Genomic DNA, 26,212 nt, shown 5'->3' on the forward strand with positions numbered 1-26,212 from the left:
CGGAAACGAAAAACCAAATATTTTAGTTCTGGCTAGCGTTAACATAATTAAGTTATGTTTTTTTCAGTGAAATGGTCGAAAAATGATGCCAACACAGAATAGAAGTCTTATTTTTGGGAAAAACATCCCTCTTTTTTCGAAATACACGTAAAAGGGTGATTTTGGGCGGTAAATGGTGACTGGGCGGTGAATGGCTACTTGATTGTAAATCGAGAGCTCAAGTTAAAAAAAAATGTTTTAGTTCTAAACTCAACTCATGCCCTATTTCAAACAGCATTTAAAAAACACTTTGCAGAAATTTTTTCCCTCAACAATTGGCTAAATACTCGTGTGATTTACTCGTGTAAACATAATAATGCAACTTATGAAAAACGGGAATGTGATTTGAGCTGAAACGAAACTCTCAGCAACAGCCAAATTTAAAATTTCTACAAAACCAATTTGGTTTGATATCCAAGATCTTTCATGTTTTTTTCAGCCAATACTTTCTACGAAATATAAAATAATTGATTGAAGCCTCAACAAGAATACCATCAAAGTATAAAGTTAGGAAGTTCAAAGTAAAGTGGCCTTTCTAATTTCTATAAATTCTCATGAACAACACTCACAGAATAATTTTTTGTATTGCCAAATGGAGCATCTCAGTTTGGTACTACAAATGGCGTCAAATTTAGTCAAACACAGTTTTGAGAAATTGGCAATTACAAATATAAATAAGTGTACACATTAAACCGCTACAAGCTTTGTATGGAAATTTAATTTTAAACAATTAAAAACCGAAGGTCAAATAAGAGTCGGGCTTTCAAACTCAAACAGCATTTATTTTTAGGTTCCTGGGACGAATTTCACCAAATAACTTTTGTTGAGTCATTAAAAGTGTTGAAGTCAAATTTCTTTACCATATATCTACAATATCTTCAGAGTTTCGAGCTAAGTTATGAAATGTAGTAGCTACTTTTTTTTTTCAAATTTTTACTTCTTTGCCCTCGTATGTCAAATTCATCACGGGTAAATGGTAATAAGTTTTGAATCCGCTTAAATTTCTGAGCTTCAGATTCTTCTTTTTTAAATATTAATAAGATGATCAATTTGAAAAAAATCAAATTGAAGAATAAGGTTATGAGACTGAAATACTCAAAGACCAGAAAAATACACTTGGAACCGAGAAAAGTGAAAAGGCTTTAAATGTTTAAGATTTTTATAAGATTTTTATAATTTTTATAAGAAAATTCAAAATTTTGTTCTGAGAAAGGTATATTTTAAATACTTTGGGACAGAACCTGAATTCTTTAAATCAAAGTTTCTGCTACATTTTGAACCAAAACAAATGTTTTTCGACGAGTTCATTAAAAATAAAACTCAAAATCCACACAGTCTAACATGACATGCAAGTTTTCAAGAAAATAAGAATTGAAAAATATTTATGAAAACTCAAATATATTTTCGAAGCATTTTTAAAACCATGATTGGCCTTATTGAATTGAGGATAATAAAAATAACAAAAATTCAAGCTTTTAAAAAGGCATATAAAATGTTGTAATGTAAAATTTCTTGTCCTGTATAACTTTATGAAAAAAAAAACCAGTAAGACTTTTGGAAAAAAAATTTAAAAAATTTACATTGAAAAAAGTTTTGCAATTTTGAGACAAATGGGATACATTTATATTCTCAAATAATGAACTCCATATTTGAATGTCTTAAGCCTTTATTTCAAATCCAGGAAAAAGCTTATTATTGAAAAAAAATATGTTCAAATGGCTATACTTCTCTTAAAGATAAATTTATAAAAAAAAGAAATAAAACTTTACCAAAAAAAGACATAACATTGATAAAAACAAGGTATATATGCATGAATAATTGATTCTTTAAAATACGAATAATCGAGTCACGGAAAATTTATTTCTATCTTGTAAAATCAAACCCTTAAAAGAATACAAGGTTTTTTAGGTAAAATGTAGTTAGTTTGTAAGGAAGTAATTCAAAATAGTGACTTTACCAACCAAATTTCAAAAAAGTAACTTGTGAATAACCAGCTTAAAAAAAGTGACAAAGTTACTAAAAAGTGAGCAACTTCTAGCCCTGCAAAGGTACCGAAAAAACATATGGGAGCGAAAAGTCAATCTTTGCAGCTGTCTAGTACAGGGTGGCCACTCAAAATCAATTTTTGATTTCCCGCATTTTTCCCGTTTTTTTCCCGCATGGTCTCACGAAATTCCCGGTTTTATACAACAGGAAATCAAACAAAATTCCGAATAATCGGGCATACTAAATTAACGATTTCGTTACCGTTATTGCTGTAATTCCCCCTGACATGTTGATTCTGTCGTGTACGATACATTGGGCGGTCAGACTCTCGGTTTGGTTTTCAACTAGGCATTTCGCGTTAACGGAAAAGCCTCTTTCCATCGTCGCGTTGCCATGAGACAAAATTAGAATTTTCTTCAATAAGGTCGTCAAATTGAAGAACTCCTTTTACGGTTTGCCAATAAGTTCCTTTCAAAAAATGTCCAATGGTTGTGTTTTCTTCGATATCCCGAAATGATGTTTTTATTGAAGGTATTGCACATAATGTTCCGAATTCGTCTTTAATTTTATCGCCACAAGCTCTACTTAAGTGTTGCTTATCAACAAGTACTTCTAGACACAGGTCTAAACGTTTTTTGACAATATCTAGATAGTGTGCAAAAGGCTGCCCCAAATGTGAATGGGAAATTTCAAGCTTGTGCAATGTTATGCGCTGTAGGCTTAAATTGATCCTAGGCCTAGTAGAAGGTCTCATGCCAAATTTGAGCCAAATCGGATCACGGGAACTTTTTTATTTTAACTCGAATCGAAATGCAGTCTTCGGTTGAAATATTTTTCATAGTTTTGGATTTAAGAAAAACTGTTTTCAAAAGAAATCGGCTGAAGGGGACCAAAGTAATTCATGAAAAACTGGATTTTTGTGTTCCTCCCGAACAAAATGTCTCAAAATCCCATACAAACTTTAGGCTCGTTGAGCGACCCCTTTCGGTGATCCGAATTGACCCAAATTTGACATGAGACCGTGTTCTAGGCCTAGGATCAATTTAAGCCTGCAGCGCATAACTTTTTTAAATGTCGGGTCATTTGGGGCACTCTAGTGTGCAATTACATCGGGATTAACGCTCAATAAATATTGAGTGATTGGATAAGACAAGGGAGATGGTATAGCCATTTTATTCGAAAATCCACAGTAAAACGAACGACAGCTATTTCTGAATACAAGGATCCTTGTCGTGACCAGACTCTTTTGCATTCTTAATTACCGATTTAGTTGAGAATCCAATTTCTACGCTTCCAGGAGATAGAAGATTTATTTCTGAGAGTTCAATTCCAATAAGTGTTTTTGATTTTACGTTTAGTCGTTCAAGCTTTATCAATGCTCTGCCCGGTTAAATCATCGAAGAGAAACGGAACCATCGGTGCTTCTGTCTGATACTCGCGTAAAAAGGACTCAACAGTCGAAGCGGCCGTAACAAAAAAAACTCATTTTTGGTCCCAGAAAATTATCATCTACAGCTTTAGCAACAATGTCGCATTCCTTCGACCGGGAAATCGATGGAAAAGTCCGCTTAAAAATTGGATGGTTTTCCTTCTTGTTTTTTTAACCTCGCCGACAAACCGTTCGAGATACGGTAGCATTTTGGCAGCACGTTCTGCAACGCGTTCATTTTCCACCCAGCGAGGGTAACAAAATTTTAACGGAAATATAGCTGAACCCGTTACTGCAGTATAATCTGCCCTTCTAAGTGGAATGTTCTTGAACAGGCTATACAACGTCCTCAAAAATTTATCCGAATTCCATTCACTTTTCCTCAGTCCCTCCTTGAACGCTTTATGTACATTGTGAAGTCCACAGTTTCCAATGGTGAGAATCTCGTACGACGGATTCGAAACAAGCTCTTGAACCTCGCTAGTTATGTAGTTCCTTGAGCATTTTCAAATTTACTGCTGGACCATCCATGGAATACTGGATCACTCGTTTCAGTAGATCAGGATTTTTCGAAAAACATTGTTTCACGCCATTCAGAAGGTCATTCGAGCGCGTCGACGATAAGAATATAGAACTAATACACCTTGCTTCAATTAGGTTTGTGTTTTGATTCCAGAAGCGAACAGCAATATCCATTTGTTGCTTCTGCATAATCTTATTTAACGTTTCGTCAAATCCTAATACGAACTCGCAACAATTCTGTATTAAATGGAAAACTTCATTCAAAAAATAGAGAGCAATACCGTGTGGAATCAAATAGCTTATTTTAGTTCTTCCCATTTCTATTCGATTAGCAATCTGGCTGTTCGGTAACATTCTTTTATTGTTCAATGAAGCAAGTTCAAACTAATCGAAACCGATTTAGCTCGGCAGGAGGATTCGTTTCGACCTGGTAGAAATCGACCGAAGTCAATTGGAAAGAGACTGGTGATAAACTGTCAATCCATTTCCACTTGTTTCGACCTATTTCGACTGAACTTCATTGAACAGATTTTCACTGAGTCAAAAATTCCTGACTTTTTGAAAAAATTCCCGGCTTTTTCCCGCTTTTTTCCCGTTGGATTTCAAATCCCGTCTTTTTCCCGCTTTTCCCGTTTTTCCCGGATGGGTGGCCACCCTGGTCTAGTACACATCTTCAACGGAGTAGAATAGAAAATGAATGGTGGAAGATAAAATGAATGGCCCGTCGACAGTGTGTGTTGATCTAGAGGAGCTTAATGCAAATAACGATTTTGAAAAGAACTCAATTTCGAAAGAAAGCACGGAAAGGTATAGTGATGTGTAAGATAAGCATTTGTTACGTTGCTGATGACACAAATGTCAAAACGTGAACCGAGCATTATTAGTCACATATGGTAGCACTGGGACTTCTCCTCGGGTTCATTAATTTATTTTGTCATATTGATATGTAATACTAAATTTAAAATTTAAAGTGCAAGATTAATTATTTGTCTCAAAACTTTTCAGTCCATTTCTTTTTTTGCATCTTAATTCACCATAATTTGCATAATGTGTCCCAACAATTTTCAGTTCATTTCTGATTTTTGCATTTTGTTAATTTCTTTTTTTAATTTAATCTCCCCCAAAATAAATCAATTTTCAACTTACCCTCCGGATCGAGCAACCGGGTGACGCCGTACTCCCGCTCCACCACGTGGAAGGCCTGCTCCAGGCGCTCCCGCGGCCGCCGGGACCTGGAATCTCGCCAGTCGATCAGGTCCGGCCGGTTTCTGTGGACTAGTGCGGAGAAGGCGAGACCGTCCCGCCAGCTGCTGGTAAAATCGTTGACCCGGACGCCCGGATATTTGGCGGTGGATCGGCGGGCCCACCTCAGAAGGGCCTCCCGGGCCGTCAGGTTGTCCTCCTGGCCGACGACGATGTCGGAAATCTGCAATGAGATGGGGAAAAGGAAAATTGTGTTGTTAGATTTAGGTTCTTTTATTATGTGTGGGTGGGCTTTAAAAAAATACAAAAAAAAGTATTTTTCTTAAATAAGAAACGACAAGCGGTATGAATGAACCTCAATGGAACTGCATTCAACAGAATCGGTGGATACGATTTAATGCATGCAGCAAGGTAGCATTCATAACATGCGAGAGGCAATTGTGTTCATGGTGTCACTGGTCTGATAAATAAGGCAGATGAAAGGGCTTGGGAGGCTGCATAACAATGAGACATGTGGAACTGAGGTTAACATTAAAAAAAAAATAGAAATAAATTCAGCTGCGTGGGATCTAGATTAAGCGTGGACGGACATCCACCTCCAATGGAAAGATCCGTCGGCCGGGGTGATTTTTGCGGCCTCCACAAGTTACTAGTTGATGGTCGATGGATAGCATGCGATAATCGCGCTGTGATGGACCATTTTGTTAATCAAAAGAGGAGTAGAGTAGGTGTGCTTTTTATCTGCGAGAAACCGAGCCGGACTTGACCGATCATAGATCACCCAGCAATGCGCCTCGCCATATTGGGATATGACAGCATACGCGAACGACTGGCGTAACTTGATCTGGACATGATGATGATGCCATACATGCGGGGGACGAAGAACGGAAACCACGACGACGACCGGTAATAAATATCCATCAATCGAAATCGAACAGCGACAACATTGGTTTTTGCCATTCAATTCAATATTAGTTGACCGACCAATGAATGGCTCAGCGAGCGAACATTCTGCGGTGGATCAGTCAAATCGGACGGATCGCTACCGTATTAGTACGCCAAACTCGCGTAACGCCAATTAAATTATCTCCTTTTAAACGTCTCGGTCTGATACTCCATACTCCGAGTGGTAGGTTTTGTGGTTGGTTTTTACAGAGCCCTTCCTAACTTGTGCCATCGTTCATTCATAATGACTTCAAGCTTCACCAGATGAAACCCATCATCAACATCCGACATCGGAGACCAAGAATGGAGGTCTCGCTTTTAGGTTAGAATTTTCACGAGCTCATTGCTCATAACCATTAGCGTTGTCGTGAGCGAAAATGGCTACAAAAACCCATTGATTCATAACAAATTTGGTGCTCGGATCATGACATTTCGGTGGCGCAATCAGAATATACCCTTTGAAAGCAGAAATCGAACCTTGACTTGAGCGTTAAGCTCAATAAACATTTTTAGATCCATATAAATAAGTCAAATACCTAATTGTGATAATGGAAGAAGGAATGCTATCGATTTTGAGTGCCCTTAAGGTATGTGTCACCCCGGACCACACAAAGGTAATTAAACCATTCGAAATCGATAAAAATCGGCCGCTCGATGACACCATCATTCAACAATCTTGGAAGATTGAACAAAAGTTAGATATGAAACGATGATAAGATTTCGTTTGGTTATCAAGCGATTGAATGTGTGCTTTTGAACATGGGATAATTTTTTGTAATCTGCGATCTGTTAATACATGGGCCCCAATAAACCATCAAAGAACCCCAAAAAAATATATGATTTCTATTCAAATTATCTTAGTTTTGTTCAATATTATTGCATAATTTTCTTAAAGAGACTTAAAACACAGAGAACAGACGTACAAGCTCGAACAAAAAATCTTCAAAAAAGTGTGTAAAATTTCAAATACTACGCTTAAAAAATACATTGAAAATTGACTTGAAACAGTGCCATCTGTTGCGCCGTTCAAAAGTTACAGATCAAATTTACAAGAGCTCAGTTTTCGAAAAGGCGTAATCGTATATGAACTCAATAATATTTAAACTAATGCCGCTCTAAAATAAATTTATTGCTAGTTAAGTGCAATAAGAATTGCTTTTGACTGGACAGAATTTTATTTCCTTTTTTTTTGCTCTACTGCACTTCTTGAACGATCAGAGGACGGATCGGCTATATCCAGTCAATTTGGAAAATTCTTAACGATCAGTCTCACCGATCAGAACTGATTCTAGATATCTCGAAGCGGATTCCATCCAAGAAAATCTCACTAGGCTAGCTTGTACGTCTGTTCTCTATGCTTAAAACTCGCTTCAGAATACATTTTATTATAGAAGATGTTAAAAAAACGAGCGTGATACTCTAATTTCATCCGCAAGCAATCAAATAAAAAAACTTGCAACACCTAATAACTGAGCTCAATCGAACTTAGATTTTTACTCCCTTTCATTCTGTTCTACTCTACTCAATCACGTTTTAATCTACTCAACACATAGTTAGTACAGTAAAATCTAGTCTAAACTATCCTGTTATCTTCTTTTCTATATTATTCTATTTTATTTGTAGAGAAATGAATCCAACTTAGATGAAATTTCAGGGAATAGATAAGAGAAAATCGATGTTGAAAAACATGCGAAAAAAAAAAATCGCCTTGTCTCCCGGTAGGACTCGAACCCCCATCTTGCGCTTCTCCGGGGCCCATGTATTAACATTCTACTACAGGAGACCAACCTGGCGTATGAATATTATACTGGTTGAGTGTCGATGTCTATCGGAATGAAGGGAATAGTTCTCCCATGTGATCATAATCATTTTTCTTGGTCTATTTCTATTCCCATCATTTCATCTTACGGTAGTTGGAATCAAGTTTGGACATTTTTAAGCACGGCAAGATTTGCAACCCGTGCAGGATATGAGAAGGCAATGCAAATCTTGCCGTGCTTAAAAATGTCCAAACTTGATTCCAACTACCGTAAGATGAAATGATGAGAATAGAAATAGACCAAGAAGAATGATTATGATCACATGGGAGAACTATTCCCTTCATTCCGATAGACATCGACACTCAACCAGTATAATATTCATACGCCAGGTTGGTCTCCTGTAGTAGAATGTTAAAACATGGGCCCCGGAGAGGCGCAAGATCTGGGTTCAAGTCCTACCGGGAGACAAGGCGAATTTTTTTCGCATGTTTTTCAACATCGATTTTCTCTTATCTATTCCCTGAAATTTCATCTAAGTTGGATTCATTTCTCTACAAAAAAAAAATTTTCCCTGACTGAATGTTTGAGTCAAGACCCATCCCTGGGTCGCAGTTTAAAAATTCTATTTTATTTTATTATTTAGTTTAGTCTGGTCTACTTTTCCTTTCTCTACTCTTTCTACTCTACTCTACACTATTCTAGAGTATTCTACTCTAGTCCAGTCTATTCTACAGTCTAGTCCAGTTTAGTTTAGAATCCAATCTAGTCTAGTCTAGATTGGGTGGAAGGGGTGAGAAGGAATGTAGAGATGAGATAAAGGATATGGAAAAAAATTAAATCAAATTTAATAAAAATAAAAGAATAGTTGTATTCGGCAACACTGAACATAAATAAAATGCAGTAAATTTCTATGTCAACGTTTGTTATTCTGGTAACACTAGGCAAAACAAACAAAACCTAGTCAGTAATTGATCTATTCTTGTAAGCGACAGACGTGTCTGAGTGAATCTCTCAATTGAGATTCGTAAGAATCGTAAAATCACGACAATGGCGTAGTTGGTAGAATAAGCACAGAGAACGCAGATTGTCAAAGCTGCTGATACGAAAAATTGCTTCTGATTCGGCTTCCTGTAGAAAGATGGATTGGCACAGGGAGCCCAGATTTTTAAGGTTGTCGCGACGAAAAAAATGTTTTTGATTCAGCCTCCGGTAGAAAGACGGATTGGATGAGGGAGCACAGACTTTTAAGGCTGTCCCCACGAAAACAAAATTATTTCTGATTCGGCCTTTCAGTGGAAAGACGGAATTCAGTAAGAAGTGCAGATTTTTAAGACTGTTGCTGCTGATTGTTTGTTTGAATTTGACTTTCCGGTGGAAAAAACGGAATTGGTATATAAAGCACATATTTTTAAGGTTTCTGCTGCTGATTGCAGTTATGATTTGGCTTTCCAGTAGAAAAGACGGAATTGACTTAGGAAGCGCAAATTGTTAAGGCTGCTGCTGCTGATTGTTTTTTCTGATTTGGCCTTTCGGTGGAAAAAGACTGATTGTCTTAGGAAGCGCAAATTTTTAAGGCTACTTCTGCTGACTGTTTGCTTTGATTTGGCCTTCCAGTGGAAAAGTCGGAATTGACTTAGGAAGCGCAGATTTTTAAGGCTGCTGTTGCTGATTGTTTGTTATGATTTGGCCTTTCGGTGAAAAAGAACAGATTGGCTTAGGAAGTACACATTTTTAAGGCTGCTGTTGCTGATTGTTTGTTTTGATTTTTTTTTTCGGTGGTAAAGGACGGAATTAGCTTGTAAAGCGCAGATTTTTAAGGCTGCTGCTGTTGATTGTTCGTTTCTATTTGGCCTTTCGGTGGAAATGATGGATTGGCTGAGGAAGCGCAGATTTTGAAGGCTGCTGCTGCTGATTATTGTTATGATTTGGGTTTCCGGTGGAAAAGACGGAATTGACTTAGGAAGCGCAAATTTTTGAGGTTGTTGCTGCTGATTGTTTATCCATTCAGTGGAAAAGGTGAAATTGGCTTTGCAAGTGCAGATTTTTAAGGCTGCTGCAGCTGATTGTTTGTTTTGATTTGGCCTTCCGGTGAAAAAAGACGGATTCGCTTAAGAAGCGCAGATTTCAAGGCTACTTCTGCTGAATGTTCGTTTTGATTTGGCCTTCCGGTGGAAAAGGCGGAGTTGACTTAGGAAGCGCAGATTTTTAAGGCTGCTGATGCTGATTGATTGCATTCATTTGACCTACCGGTGGAAAAGACGGAATTGGGTTAAGAAGCGCGGATTTTTAATTGAAATTTAAGATTGACAAGATTAGCAAAACTGACAAAAAATCGAAAAATTTACAAAATTAACTAAAATGATAAAAAAAACAAAATGAACATCAACTACAAAACTGACGAAATTGACAAAAATGATGACATTGCCAGAATCGATCAAATTTGAAAAAATGATAAAATTGGCAAAATTAACAAAAATGAAAAAGGAAAAAAATTGACAAAATGCAAAAAAAAAGTTAAAAAAATTACCAAATTGACAAAATTTACAAAATTTTAAAAAAATGACAAAAGTGACAAAACCAACCAAATTAACAAAATTGACAAAATTGATTAAACTGACAAAATAAACTAAAGGACTGTATTCGAAAAAATTAAACACTTTCATTTGTAAATAGCTTTTGAACGGATTGATGAAAATTGATGAAATTTTCAGTGACCAAAAATTTTGGACAGGATCGATAAAAACCTAGGGAAGTCCTATTGAGAGACCTCGAAACTAATGGAATTCAACTATGCGACCATAATTCATGTGGAAAATTGTTTTAGAAGTCCTAGAGCAGGGTTCGGGGAACTTTTTGAATCATTACCCCAAAACATTTTTATTAAAGTTGATATTACCCCATGACGAAGAGCAAAAAAAAGAAATCGAAATTTTTTCAGCATCTTCATATTATGCACCAACCAATTCATAAAATTGCAAAACGAAATATACACTTTTCACTCACAAAATATTCACTGTTACCCCAAGAATTTCACTTTTACCCCATTTGGGGTAATTTACCCCGGTTCCCCGACCGCTTTCCTAGAGGATCTTACAGTGAGTAAATGACAAAAGATAATTTTGTCGTAATTGTCATTTTTGCTATTTTTGTCAGTCAATTTTAAAGTTTTTGTCTAATTGACCTTTTATGTAATTTTATTAATTTTTGTTCAATTCGTCAATATTGTCTATGTTGCCAAATTTGTGAATTATATCATTTTTGTCATTTTTGTCAATTTGTCCATTATGTCATTTTTGTCATTTTCAGCGGTGTGGACAATATTTCGTCAAATTTATCAAATTTTGATCGATTTTGTAATTTTTGAATTTTTTGAATATTTTTGTTAATTTAATCGATTTTGTCCATTTTCACAATTTTGAAAATTTAGTATGTTTCGACAACTGCCATTTTTGTCAATTTTGTCGTTTTGGTTAATTTTGCAAAATCTGTCAATTTTAATAAAAAAATCATTGAATTTTTTGACTGAGAAATAATTGAGCATTTTACAATTGAGTGAATTATGCTTGGGCATAAGCATTATCAAACACTGATCTATTCGCCAGTTGCCAGAAGAATCTTTGACGTATGGTTCCAAATAATGTAAACGAAAAGGTGAAAATTTTCGATGAAATGGAATTTTATTGTACTATGGCTTTTTCCTTCAGAGATCTTTTAAAAAGCAAGTTAACCCTTCATTTCATGATTTTTTATTTTTCCTTAAAAATCATTTATAACTGTTGGAAATTATGGATAGATCAAGAAAAAATAATAAAATTAAATACGATTTTTCACTTTTTCCATACATTAATTGTTACAAATTTGTAACTTTATGAAACGAAGGGTTAATTTTAAGGTCTTCTTCTAGAATTTAAAACATTTTTGAAAAAAAGCGTTGGACGATGTATTTTATCTTAATTATTGATTAAAATTCCTTTTTTTTTGTTCGTATATATTTTTGAAAAGTTTTTCCACAATTTCGGTTTTCCGCTTCAAACGGAGAAAACCCTATTTTATTAATTCTAAATTCCGTACAAACTAAGGCATTGAGTAAAGTTTTCGAAATTACCCACAAATCAACAGATTTTTAAGCTAACTTCTTCCAAGTTCCAGTTCTCAATAATGATTTCTTGAATCCCGGGGTTTCCATTGTACCAAAAACTTTTTCAAATTTTCCCTCTCGTGATAGCCACTATTTGCCTCCCTTTTAATTTTATTGAAAATGAAAATTGTTGAAGCGTTTCAATGGCTCTTGTAAGAGTTTCAACAATTTTAACTTTTTTGTTCAAACAGATGATTCTTGTTCCATTTTCGATAGTCTGAAGCTAAACTACTGCGATGACCAGAAGCGTGAAAAGTATTTCTTGTTTTTTGGATAAATCACTGACTCCTCAGCATTGGACGTTGAATGGTTATTGGAATTTATTTACTTTAATACCATTTCTGTGCGTGCCCCCGAAATTTTTTTCTACAATTTTCTTTCGTTCTCGAAGCCCATTTTTGCCTAAATCGATCATGTCGATAAAAACCCTCAATTTTTAAGAACAAAAATAGTGCTCTCATCACAGTTTTATTTTTTGTCAGTATTTATGTAACGAGCTTAGAAATGCATGTGATTATCTGTAGCTTTCCGATTTTTAGTTTGTTCTTCCGGTCAGCTTTCATGTTAATTTTCTAGTTTTAAAGTGATATTTGAATAACAGGAAAAATTGTAAACTGAATCAAAAAAAATCCAATATTGTGTTTTTAAAATAAATAATATTGTATATATGATTAAAATGCCAGAAAAAAATTAATCATCTGAATGACTGTGGGTCAAATGCTTATTTAGTCAAATTACTGATATACCATTTTTTTGGTTTTAGTATGGACTAATATTTATAACCTGATTTAGAACATTTTGAAAAAGAACATTTCTAAAGTCGTTTTTCTTTTATTAGAGCCTTAGGAAATAAAAAATAACTAACATCAAAATTCACTTAAAAATTTAAACATGTCCTTGAACTTAGCCCCATTTTTGACACATTTTGCTTTATTAATTCATAAGGTCATTGAAGCAGCCCTACGAAAAGGGCGCCAAGAATAAATGAACGAACTCCATTGATCCACACCATATGGTGTGCAAGACATCAAACAAAGTCCGAAAGGTGGAAGGTAGAAAAGAGAACAATCGACAACTGACGGTTGATATTTACGCGTGTACCGTTCAAGTTTACAAGTTCACCTGAACACGACCTATCCCTCTATCTCTTTCGGTTAAAGTGCCATAATAATAGAGCGATTGTGAAATACGAGGGCACAAATCTCACGTGCCTTAAGGAAGAGAACGACACGACGAGACGACGAAAACAAAAATAACAACATTCAAACAAACCCTTGGGTATCATGCCAAACATATCATCGATGACTCCCCAAAGTGGCTGAAACAGCACGCTTGACTTGACTGATCGTGTGCTCCTCCTCCTCTTATTTCTTGTAACTTGTAGGTATCACGGATCATTAGCTGAGTGAGAAATTCCGTAAAGCACCAACAGCTGTTAGAACAACATGTTTTTGACGGTTTGTAACGTTGAATTTTCCCGGCAGCTTTACAACGATTAGTGATTGAACCGTCAAAAAATTAGTAGCTCCAGCAAAGTGCTCCCGAAAACGTCCACCTAGCCGGGAAAGATCATCAATCAATCTAGCGGCGCGGCTACGTTGAAGGTAGCAAAAGGGTGGTCCTCATTTGTCGGATCACCTCAATGAACTCAACCGAGCTTGAGCTCAGCCAAACGCTGTTCGTTCTGCGATTCATTGAGTTGGGGAGCCAACCGCAAAAATTCTCAAGCAACAATCAACGACAACGACGTCGACGATGATGTTGGTCATTAATTGCAAATCTCCGGAACGGGTCACAGCGCGGAACCTCTCCTCGATGATGCCCGATCAGTTGTCAACGATTACGTCCAGTCGGATTAATCCCAATGAATAACCAATTAATTCGTACGCTTTTCTGTCAATCAGTCTCTGAGCTCAGATTTTTCAGAGTGACTGGCTGACAGTTTTGTTGTTGTTTTTTTTTATTAAGTCGGTGAGTACTCATCTTGATCGGAAGAAAGAGAAACATTTCAACAGATTCTCGGATCAGTAACTTTAGAACTTTTCGAACATGTATGCTAGTAGTCGAATGTTAATTCCACCCGTATGGGATAATAGGTCGGTCATGACTTGATGTATCACGACTTTATGAGTCGAGCTACCGTTCTAGACAAATAAAACCATCTGGCGCCCTCGAGGGTAACATCAGAATAGAGCGATTAGAGTTGGAAGTGGGGTGTCTTCAATTCTTTCTACAACTTGGGCTTATAGCCGGATGTAATATAATCCAATTACATTGCGGAATGTTCGGTATAATTATTTGCAAGCCGCACACCTCTCGCAAAACATCAAGTCTTGAACAGTTTTTCAGAATGAAAGTTTAATCATGTTTCATGAGTTATTTTAGATTCAAAAGATTGATCAACACAGACGTTTTTTATAACCCCTAACTTTTATTCAATTAGATTCAAACGGTTGGGTATCATTAGTATGCTCGCTGATGACTTTTCACAAAAAATTAAACAAACCCAAACAAAAACATTCATTTCGTTTGAGTTGCCTCCATCATTAAGTAGCTAAAGGCAAAAACAAATAACCTGTCACGTTTATGTCTAGTTGAGCTGTCCGGCTGAAAATATCGGTACCTTATTAAATTCCGAATCATGCAGGTAGGCTTTTTCCCTTCGATTAGACTCAACAAAAGTTAGAAGTTAGAAAAACTTGAAAAAAAAAAACCATTAGACATGAGAAGGTAGCCACCAGCATTCAAACTTGGCGTTCGTCATTCGTCGTTCGTGTGTTGTGGTGTCATTCCATCTTCGGATTTGCGGTTTGTTGTGACTTCTATTAGAATGCTGATACGTGAGGGCGCGTGAAAAAAACGGCCATAATTCCAATACCCGCTCCACCGAACAACCGAACGCTGGTCAAGCGATTTATTGAACCTTACCCCGAAAAAGGACTTGCAATATTTCGTTCTGAGTTCTGAGCTGCCGTCATCCATATTTGAAGGAATAGTTTTTTGTTAATAATTTTAAGCGCCTTTTAGGCCACTACTAAGTTGTTCTGGCTCTAGTGTATCGATTCGCTTCCAGTTTTGTTTGTGGAAGGTATTTGACCCATTAAAGATCCCGGCTAAACCATCTGGTCACTAAATGGCGTGGAAAATAAATGACTTAATTAGCGCCGTTTTATACGGGAGTGATAAATGAGTTTACCATATTCGATCTGAATACAGATTTCCATATGGTTTTTAAGTTATTTGTGAAATATAATCCAATGTGACTTATTCAGCTTTGGAGAACGTCCTTGGACAGAGTAAACCAATTCCTTAAGGTTGCTAATGGACCTGCTCTTAACCTCAATTATATTCAATGGTTTCGAACCGTTTCACTGGCTTTTTAAACTATCTTAATTAATAATTTGCAATTAGTTCATCCCAAAGAAATTCAGTTTAAAATTGCTATACGATTTAAAATCATTTTATGTAAATGTTTTCTTTTATATCTGAATCTGAAATCTAAATTAACCCTGAACATTTGCTTTGGATCTGAAAAATCCCTGGTTAAATTGAATGCGTATTGCAAATTGATACTGCCATAATTCAGTCTGAGGTAAAAATGGAAAGTATAGCTGAATCAACCATACATAATGAATGCGTCCTCAGCTACACTCTTATTCGAAATTATAATACAATAATTAACTATATCCCATCTCAGATACCGTTCTGGTTCAACAAACATTTAAGGTCAAAATAACTTTACTTATGGTTGAATTGACGGAAGTTTTCAATCATGGCTCCTTAGATTTTTCCATTTTTTTCCTTTTTTAAAGGAATTTAACCCATTAAGGTCATTCTTCTTCGAACGTAGATTTTTCCATTATGTTTTGCCTTTCTTACAGAAAGGTCTAGTTATCGGTCGATTTGGGAGATCATCGACCAAAGAATTAAAATTGACGACAAAATCGACAAAATTGACAAATTCAACAAAATTGTCATAAATCGTATCCATCTAGTCAAATCGGCAGTTTTCACTCATAACTGCAGATTCGAGTAGATCAACACCGTTAATATTTTGAGAAGTTTTATAGTTACCAGTTCAGTTTTCGACAAAACCTGTTACCAAAAATTACTACTCCGTTTTATGATATACATTATTTGGATTTCATCAAGGGGTACTACCCCGAAGTTGACAAGTCAAACATAGGGACTCCATTCTCGAATCGTATACTCCGAAAGCGATTGTTAGTTCGATTTCCATACTTTTCTCAACGCAATATTCGCAAGCACAGATTGCTCAGGGAAGGGGAAGAACGACATAAGCCACTCGGGTCGGGTGATTCACATCATCTCGACTTTTCTCATGCCGTTCGTGCTCGCGAAGGAATTCGAAGCCGAATGTTTTCAGCGAGGCCAGATGTACGGATTTCTCCGTGGATGTACGGGTTTCAAGCACTTTTTTCAGCATTTTCTACGGATATTCTACGGATTATTGAAAAATGTATAGGGATTCAATGATAGTTTAGATATTTGATAGATGATCAGAACAAATCAAGATAATTTGAAGAATAATTTTCTATAATCCGGACAATTCAAGCATTTTTAAAAATCAGGACGTTTTCTCAAAAATCAGGACAAATCCAGAAAAATCAGAACAAATCCAGAAAAATCAGGACACCTGGCACCTCTGGTTTGAAGAAGCGCATTGAAACAAACCAGACAAATGGTACTCATTCGTCTAGAGCTTTATGCTCGCAGGTTCGAATAATGACTAAAATGACAAAATTTAAAAAAAATGACAAAAATGACGAAATTGGCAAGAATTAAAAAATATCAAAATTGTCAAAAATTAAAAATAAAATACAAAATAAAGAAAATTGAAAAAATGGAAAAAATATCACAAAATTAAAAAAAATAGCAAATGTTAAAAATTTACTAAATTGAAAAATCGGCTGAACGGATAGAATTGATTTTTGATTTGATATTCGTTTATTTGAAAGGGTGCCGTACGCTATTCCGATTAAGCACCCTTCGGATAGAATTGAGAAAAATGGTCAATTTTACAGAATTTATAATGGAGAATTGCTAACCAAATTGAAAATATTGACAATATTTAAAAAATTACAAAATCAACAAAATTAACAATATTATATCGACATAAATGACAAAACTAATGAAATTGACAAGAGACAAAATTTCGTCATTTTTTTCAATATCATCAATTTTGTGAATTTGGTAATTTTCATCAATTTTTTTGAAATTTTGTCAATTTTTTCATTTCTGACAGTTTTGTCATTTTTACCATATTTGTAAACTTTGTCAATTTGCCTAACATTATTTATCAGGATTGTCATTTTTGTTCATTTTGCATAGCTCGTAAATTATGTTCTTTTAATTTTTTTTTCAATATTCTGTCAATATTGTTTATATTCCAAATTCCGTATTTTTGACAGTTTTAGGTTACACAGAACAAACGTTGAATTATTCGAATCAAACGGTTAGGCATTTTTTTTAATTGTTTTTAAATTATATTTAAACTCCCTAAAGCCATTCAGTTAAATTCAGTATATTAGCTGGCACCGACACGATCTAATAAAATCAGTACCTACTGTTTGTGTTTTGAATTGATATTCCAATCCGTTGTGAATGGTTGCTCCGCAGTGAAACGTGCTAACGGTCTTGATTTGTCGATTTGTCACGTCCAGGGTTGCCACATGGGTTTTTAAAAAGTCTGTATTAGCTCAATAAAAATCTGCATTTTTCTGTATTGAAAATTAAGCTTTTATTTTACGTGTTTGTAAATATTTTGCCAAATATGCAAGTTGAAATTGTGTTTACGACGTTTTAAGAAAATATTATTACAAGAACTGTCAGTAATGGGTGGATTTATTATTGTATCATTATTCGGTGGCAATTTTGCCAAGAATAGATCGAATCTAGATTGATACATTTTTCAGTCTATTTTTCAAGAGATTTTTGTAATCTGAAAATCTATCAAGTTTTCGAAAAATAATGGTAATTGTAAAGCTTGTATTTTGCAATCTCATGTAAAAGAAAAAAAAAATCTTTGAAAAATTTGAGTTTTAAAAGTTTTTTTCTTATTTTAGGATATCAATGGAAATTTGATTTTCGAGGCAGAATTCGAAGATTCTGTTTATTTAAAACAACTTTAGTTTTTTTAAATTTTCATTTGTTTGGTATCAATCAAGACACGGCGCACAAACTTAATCCTTGCTAACAAATTTGACCATTAATAAATATTTCGATCAAGATTATAAGATAAATGCTATCTTGACGTAGAAACTTAATTCAAGGAGTTCAAAATCAGGAACCACCTCAATCAAAAGTCTTAATCTAAATGCGAAATATAAAATCTTTTCCTTGATAACTATTGAATAAAACTATAATCAGCAAATCATTCTTGTATTTACATATCCAATGTGTTTCGAAATTTTCAGTCAGACATCTTCAGAATTTAATCGAAGGAAATCTTAAATTGAACGTTTATATTTCGACAACCTTAAATCAAACTTCACAAGTTTAGCATTTATGGCATTGGCATTTTCTAGAACGTTAAGACATTTTAAAACTTACAACTTTAAATATTTTTTTCTAGTTAGGTATCTGAATTGGAAAGAGAAATATATAAAATATCTCGTATTTTGTCCTTAACGATTAATATTGGGAGTTTTTTTTAAATTAATTTAGCATCTGATTTAGAATTCCAAATTTGATTTAAAATTCGAGATTAGAGTTAAAATTATGAATAAAAAAACAAATCTTATCTTATAACAAAATCATGATTTCAAAGTTGGAATCTGATTCACTTATCGAAAATTGTCATTTTGGATAAACAATGATCTGATAAATTGATAATCGAGAATCAAGACTAACATGAAATTCAAATTCGAATAAAACATATAAATTTGTAATCTTTAACAATTAATGAATATTCTGCAATATCAACCATGACACATTTATAAATCAAAAATAATAATTTTTAAAAGTTGGTTCAGTTATTGCCAGGCTATAAAATGTCGAATATCAGGTTATAACGATGAAATTTTCTTAGTGAACTAATTTCAAATCAGAATCAGAACTTTCCTAAACTGTGAAGAAAAAACTTTTTTTTAACTAAATGAGTTTAAGGTTCAATTTTTCATGAATTTTTACATGTATTTATGAGTATAAACTTGTTTCATAAACTTGATGAACTTAGTGAACTCACCTCAAAATTTTAAAACTTTCATCTTTGTTTCATCATAGTAAGACAATCTGAAATCTACTTTCATTTATAATCTTGTTTGATAAATAAAAATATAAAGTTTTTTGTTGATAATTTTACGACGGAAATTTAATTTATATTTAAAAATGTATGTATGTTTCAAAGTTAAAATTTGAGTTTTTGATCAGATTCTCAAGCTGTTTACACCTTAAAATTCCTATCAGTGACAATCTTAAAGAACATCCTGGCCTAGATGAAAAGTTGAAAGAAAAGAGTTTTCATATTAATTGGCTTATCTAAATTAATGCGGTATTTTGCTATATTTCCAAAGGGTTGTTATTTCTTGATTAGAATGATCTTATTTTGTGACGTATTATAATGTGAACTCTTTAAAATTTTAGGCCCAACCCCTTTTCAAATTATTTTTATTGTTGAATTGCGTTTTTCAAAGATTTTAATAAATTGGCCGAAAGGCAGTGCATTAGAAGGTGATTTTTTTTAATATTACTGTCAAACCTGGCTAAGCGAGAGTCCAAGGGACTAAATTTTTTTTGTCGCCTAAATAGGTTTCTCATTTATCTAGGTTCTCGTTAGGAAAGGTCACGAACAAATAAATGCATTAATTTATTACAGAAAAGCGTGTGTATTTGATCCAAATCCACCGATTTGTTAGAAAGATGCAGTAATTCGAAGTTTTTTTGAGTTATTTTCATTATGGAAAAATGAATATTTTTTGAATATGAAATTACTCTGAATGACTATTTATTTATTTCTTTTTGGTTACATAAAGTCATCTTGGTACCAAAACTTCAGTGCAAAAATGTTTTTTTCTAATTTGCTTAATCTAGCCAGGAAAAGGATTTTCGTTTATAGAAGTTTTATACACTCACATGATGAAGTTTTGTGCTGTAAATAGCATGGGACTTGCTGATTCCTCTCTCTTATAGAGGTTTCTCGCTTATCCAGTTCTAATTTATCCAGTTTCGAATGTTTATTTGAAAAACCTGTATAAAAATCTGTATCTGCATCTTATCTGTATTGGCGTTGAAAAATCTGTATAAAACAAAAAAATCTGTATATGTGACACTGCTGGTCACATCTCACTGCTACACCGCCGTAGAGTTTGTTGTGAGAAAACCAGAGAGCCGAACTGGTTAAAAGTAAACAAACGGCAATAAATATAAGTTCTAATCCAACCACCAGCCAGGGGGCGGTCGTTTAGTCTAATGACTAGCGTGTTTGGTTTGTAATCAGACGATCGGAGATCGAATCCCGTCGCCTCCAACTAGGTTAAAGAAATTTTGTACAATGTTTGTAAACTCTACGAAGTATAAACGGAAACGTTGGTCATATTGTCGCTGGATCTGGATCATTATAGGAGTTAGTCAATAAAGCAGTTCCGAGTCGTGCTAAAAATAGGACCGGCGAATAAAATAAGAAGAAAAATCCACCACCAGCAAAGGTGCTGCAAATCCCCTCGATTGAAATTGGTCTTACAGTCCGCGCCAGTACGAGGGTGAAGAAGAGTGCATAAGTGCATAAACAGTTTGTTTGAAGGAAACATGCAGCTGACAACTCAAATATATAAAAAAAATCAGTAAGTCAGGATTCCTTGAAAATGCTGTAGTAAAGTGCCGAAACGTCAGATGCTGTAAAAAATCTTTTTATTTTTACAGTTTTTCATTCCGAAAAAAATAAATGTAATACGCACTAACCGAGAAACTACAAGTTGGGTTAGTTATTTATACGATTTAATACGCACGAAACTTTTAAAATTTGTTCGGTAAAAATAACCAATTGTTCGGTGAAAAATTATTGGAGAACCGCAATCAATTGAATTTGAATGCGGAAAAGCTTTGATAGTTGAGATGTAAAAGATGTAAAGCTCACCAGATTACAGTGGCAAATAAAAAAGATGAACCCTTACGCCACGAGACAAATGAACCAACAATCAAACAAAATTACTAGTTAACCGAACATACGATACAAGATTGCCGAACGTTAGGTAATTACGATGTTTTACTTAAACCATCCCCGTTTTAGGTTATGATTCATATTTGAACATACAATAAAGACATCTTGGTGAAAAGTATTTAAAATATTTAAACTTTCTATTAAGACTGAGCAGAAATTCAAATCCACAGCACTCTTCTATCTTCTGGAACATCTGGGTTCTTACCTTGGCCCGTTTGGAATCGTGGGCCCCCATCCGGAGGTATCCGATCTCGGTGGTCTTCACGTCCCGATTCTGCCGGATCATGTTCTCGGCCTGGGCTTGCTCCTCGGCCCGGGTCAGTGTCGTAATCTTCCGAACAATATGAGTAGTCATGCGGCGATGACCGTCAGTTGCCCGCTGAGAAGTGCTCGTCGTCTCCATGGTATTACCGAGAACTTCGGTCGTAAGACGCTTGTTCCGAGTAACTTCGGCCACTACGTTGGAGGGCCCGCCACCGGAAACTACCAGTTCATTGCCGTAGCTTAACGAGGAAGGCAGGGCCTTCCAGTGGTCCCGATTCATGGTCTCGATAACCCCAGGAAGTTCCGAAACGGTGGCCTCGATAACCTTTTCCTTCATAATCTCGTGTCGGAACCGGAGATTACTGTCGTCCAGGTTGGTTGTAATGGGCGGACCTCGGCGATGGCCTGCCGAGCTGCTCCGGGAGCTGGACCGACTGACCAAGGCAGTTGAAGTTCCGGACCCTTGATAGTCATGATCATGCTCCCGCTGAGCCTTCATAAACACCCGTCCCCGGGGACGAAATTCATCGTCTATTTTGTACATCTCGGCGCACGCACTTCCTGTTCAAATCACTGGGCCAGTTGCACATAAACACAGTCCTTCGGTATTGGGTTAACCTCTTTGCGTTGATGTTTTTCGCGACCGATTTTCTCACTTTTGATAGATCTCTACAAGACAGGTTCACTGTTCCAAAATCGAAAATCTCACTAGGGGTAATCAATAAACGGTAAAAGCACTGTGCGTTTTTGCAAAACCGGTTCACTCCCTTCCGAGTCAGTTGCCCGAAGTAGTAATCATGTTACACACCCTTCGCCATCGGAGGCAAAGTAAATTGACTACCATCAGCAGAGCCAAGCCGGGCCAAGTAGCCACCTGTAAGGCTTCACCTGCTTCACCCGGTGAGCGAAAAGCGGAAGAATCGTCAACCGACAGACTTCCAAATATGAATTACTGCAACGGTTCGCGTATTCCGATTCGCATAAAGTTTAAAGTTTAGCTTTTCCGAAGCGGTTGAGTGATAAAACAAACAATTTTAGATTTTTTAAAAAGGGTGTTGCACCAGTTTTAGTCAATTTAAGAATAGTAATTGGAGAATTTGTATGGTTGATGCACTGAAGACCTTTTGAAAACTGGTGCCAAAATTAACCAAAAATCTCAGCTCGAACTTGGTATGTTTCGCTTGACAGCCGAGCTACTCGGTCAGAAAAAAGTCAGTCTAAGTCATGGAGCAGCGGACGGAAGTCTAACGGTACCGTTCAGACTGACCACTTTGGGCTGAACCCGGCGAGCCGATGTGCCGTACCCGAACGTCCGTCGATTTAATTAGTAGTAAACAGTCAAAGCGTCTAGGCCCGGAGTTGTACTAAAACGAATGGTACTCAAAAAAACGAGACAATACAAATATGCAAGGTACAAACTGCTAGCCATTTTCGAATCTCTTCGCGCGCAAGGTGAAACGAAGTAAAAAAAAACAAGACACCGGTACTGGAAGAAGCTAATAATAATCAATTCCATTGTCCGTCTGCCAACCGCCATTAAATCACCCGGGTCGCAAAAACTCCAACCAGAAGTTGCTGGAAGAAAGTCAACCGCGATAGGACAGGGGGTTAAAGACCCCTCCCAGCTGGAGAGAAACTTCCGAAAACAGTCTTGTTCCGGTCCCCACGATTTTACTAGGTAGGTATATCTTGAGAGCAGCATCTCTCAATCTTATTGCATCGGAAAACAAGGAAATGCACTTGACGGGCTCCATGGAATCGTGACTCGCGGCAGCACTTGTTGCCATAATCCTCTAAGCTAAAACCAAAACGAGGCGGCGGCACTAACAATTGCGAATTATTTCATGGGTCACAGCGTTTCAAGGTTTCCGATGAGTTGAGTTGGGTGGTGAGCCACCAAATCCAAATATATCTCTGTCCCATGTGCCTCTAGACGACGGACGACTATAGAACCATTTCGCATGAGGGTATCGATAATAACCTACGTGATAGAAAAAAAAAAAAAAAAAACAGTCGCAACCTAAGAATGCGGGGTTGTGTTTAGGTTTATATTGTTTGGAAGAATTCAGTTGGAAAATTGGACTGAATGGAGACACGCATTTCACGGTGAATCATCCACAGGTTGTTTCGTTTCGAACGGTTGCGGCGGAAAAACTACTTTGCCGGATTGCTGACAATTTAGATGGTTTAATTGTATGGGCTCGTAAAAAATAGAAAATGTTGTTTTATCTCTTAGACTGCCTTTACAAACATTACAATTACAAATCAATAGGAAATCACAAATCCTCAAAATAGTATTGATGCCTGTTGAAATGAATGGTTCAACACAGATTTCAGTGGTGGAATAGAGTTAATTCTGTAAGGTCATTACATAGCTACACTCTACACTAGCGATTGTTAGTTTCTTCAGCGTTAATAGGCAAATTGCCCAATCGTGGGTTCCAACAATGTCAAATATGAACTTCTGTCATATAATGCCATATATATTATTGAATTCCATCAAAATTTATATTTCAGTGTAAAAATTAATGATTGAGAAAACTTGGGTAAAAAAACAGTTTCTTATGGGAATGTGTCTTTCTCATGAATCACTGTTTTCTTATACTCGCTTAAACAATTAACAAAAATCACTTCTTACTGAGGCCTAGGGATGGAGAGAACGGCTCATTTCAATGAGCGGCTCAGAGCCGTTCGCTCAAATCAACGAGCCGGTTCATTTGAGCGGCTCAAAATTGAACCTTGCCTTGCAGCTCAACATAAACTGAAGAGCGAAGAACACCAGAAAGCCGTTCGTTCGTTCTCTCAAACCAAATGAGCAGTGATGGGTGGCTCAAAAAAGAGCTACGGCACAGCTCGAAAAAGAACCACGGTTCGAAAAAGAACCACAGTTCGAAAAGACCGCGACTCCTCGCTCAACACTGGTTAATAAACTGAACGGCAAGAACGGAGTATGGAAAGCCGTTCGATTCGATCGAATGAATGGCTCGCCCGCAATTCTCTGCTAAGTTCTTTTTCGAACCGTGGTTCTGTTTAGAGCCGTTCCGTTGCTCTTTTTTTAACCACCACGGATTTTTTGTTCGAGAGAACGAACGAACGACTGTTCTCCGCTCTTCGATATATGTTGCTTTGCTTGTTCAACGATGAGAGAACAACCAAGAGCTGCTAATTTGAACTAGCTCTTTTGGAAAGATCGAACAAAAGGTGGCTCTCTCGAACCTCGGTTTTTTTGATTCGAAAGAACGGACGGCTCTCCGCTCTCCGCTCTCGCATTTTGCATTCTACTTTGGGCAGCGGTAAAATTTTTTAACTAGTGTTGTGTTGAGTGGCGTTCCAGGGCTCATTTCCGAACTGCGTTTTTTTTAAGATCCACGGCTCGTTCGTTGATTTGAAGAACCGGTTCAAATGATCGGCTACTGAGCGCTCACGAATCACTAACTTAGGCTCAAACTTAAACAAATAGAGAAGTATTGATCTACAAATTTGATATAAAATTCGATTAAATGATCCTACAGTAGAATTTTTACTCGAATGCTTTGAGAAACACAAATCGTTTGAGCTACAAAAAATGTTTCGAACCGATGTACCTAACGATTCTTCATTTTGTGTATCTTAAAGCAACATGTTCTCTTCAAAACTTTTGTGTAGTATCATTCAAAGAATATTTAAACAAAATTATAGATTGTAAAAATGATTTTTGCATATTCGCTAGAAAAAATCAAGTCAAATATCCAAAAAAAGTTTCGCGTCGTTGAGCGATCCTTTATTGTTGACATATTAAACCCAAAATTGGCATGGAGCTTTCTTCAGACCAACAAACATTTTGAGTCTTGTAAACATACCTCTCAAATTTTATTGAACTAGCCGTCAGAAAGTCAGAATTCATTTCAGTTTCAAACTTTCGGCGGAACGTTCTGCTCTTCGTTGTGAACACAAGCAAACGTGATTTTCTCTCCTTTTTTCCCCTAAAGTAGCAACACTCAAACTCAGAAGTCGAACTACGAAATTCTTTTCGTTCCCATAAAGAATCAATCTCACGACGATTGCAATAGAGAACTTGCAATTTTATACCAACTGCCGCCAAGTTCGTTTGAATGGGATGAAATTTTTGCAACAATATCTTGTATAGGGCTATATACATCTCGCACATAAGAAGCTTTTAAAATTAGGTTGCCAGATTTCCCGATTTGATCCGGGTTTGCCGGATATTTAATACAAAATTTGTAAGCAGTCCGGTCCGGGCCGGTTGAACAGATTTCATTGAAAAATGCCGGATTTTGCCCTGATTTATTTACTTTATTTGACAAATCAAAATAAAAAAACTAATTTTGTTGTAGAATTTTCTTAAGTATGCCTCCAAAACGATATTTTTTAAGCAAGTTTTATAAAAATAATTATGAAATTTGTATTGGAAGCCTAAAATAGGATATAAAATCTGAAGATAGATTTGGTGAAATTGAAATAAAAAAATTTCATTTTTTTTATCTTGATTTATGTTGAGTTATTTTTGGGTTTTGAGAAAATTTTCCCGAACATTGCCCAGATTTTGGTCGTCAATTTTATAATCAAATGCCAGGATTTTGCAATGTTATTGAATAAAATGGCCCGAATTTGTCCGGCCTGGATACGTATAGCAAAAAAAAAATCTGGCAACCTTAGTTTAAATCCATTAAAAAGAATCTTTTCTCAAACAAGAGTTTGCCAGAGTAAGTTTTAAGTCAAAACGAAGCCATACTCTGCTCAACATGTTT

At 35.9% G+C, this 26,212-nt stretch overlaps 1 protein-coding gene across 39 annotated transcripts in view; it reads right to left on the reverse strand.

Annotated features, from left to right (window-relative positions):
* The window catches only part of LOC129743398 (dystonin), a 532,614-nt gene that overhangs the window by 126,581 nt on the left and 379,821 nt on the right, over nt 1-26,212 (reverse strand). For 30 of the 39 annotated variants that reach the window (XM_055735401.1, XM_055735400.1, XM_055735402.1 and 27 more), the window contains one exon: nt 5,123-5,402. In XM_055735401.1, the coding sequence (XP_055591376.1) occupies nt 5,123-5,402 (280 nt within the window). Of the gene's footprint in view, nt 1-5,122; nt 5,403-21,405; nt 22,173-26,212 lie in introns of those variants that run through there. The other 9 variants (XM_055735433.1, XM_055735434.1, XM_055735425.1 and 6 more) reach the window with 3 other exon arrangements.

The sequence above is a fragment of the Uranotaenia lowii genome, chromosome 2 (assembly GCF_029784155.1).
Source record: "Uranotaenia lowii strain MFRU-FL chromosome 2, ASM2978415v1, whole genome shotgun sequence".
NCBI classification, from domain to species: domain Eukaryota; kingdom Metazoa; phylum Arthropoda; class Insecta; order Diptera; family Culicidae; genus Uranotaenia; species Uranotaenia lowii.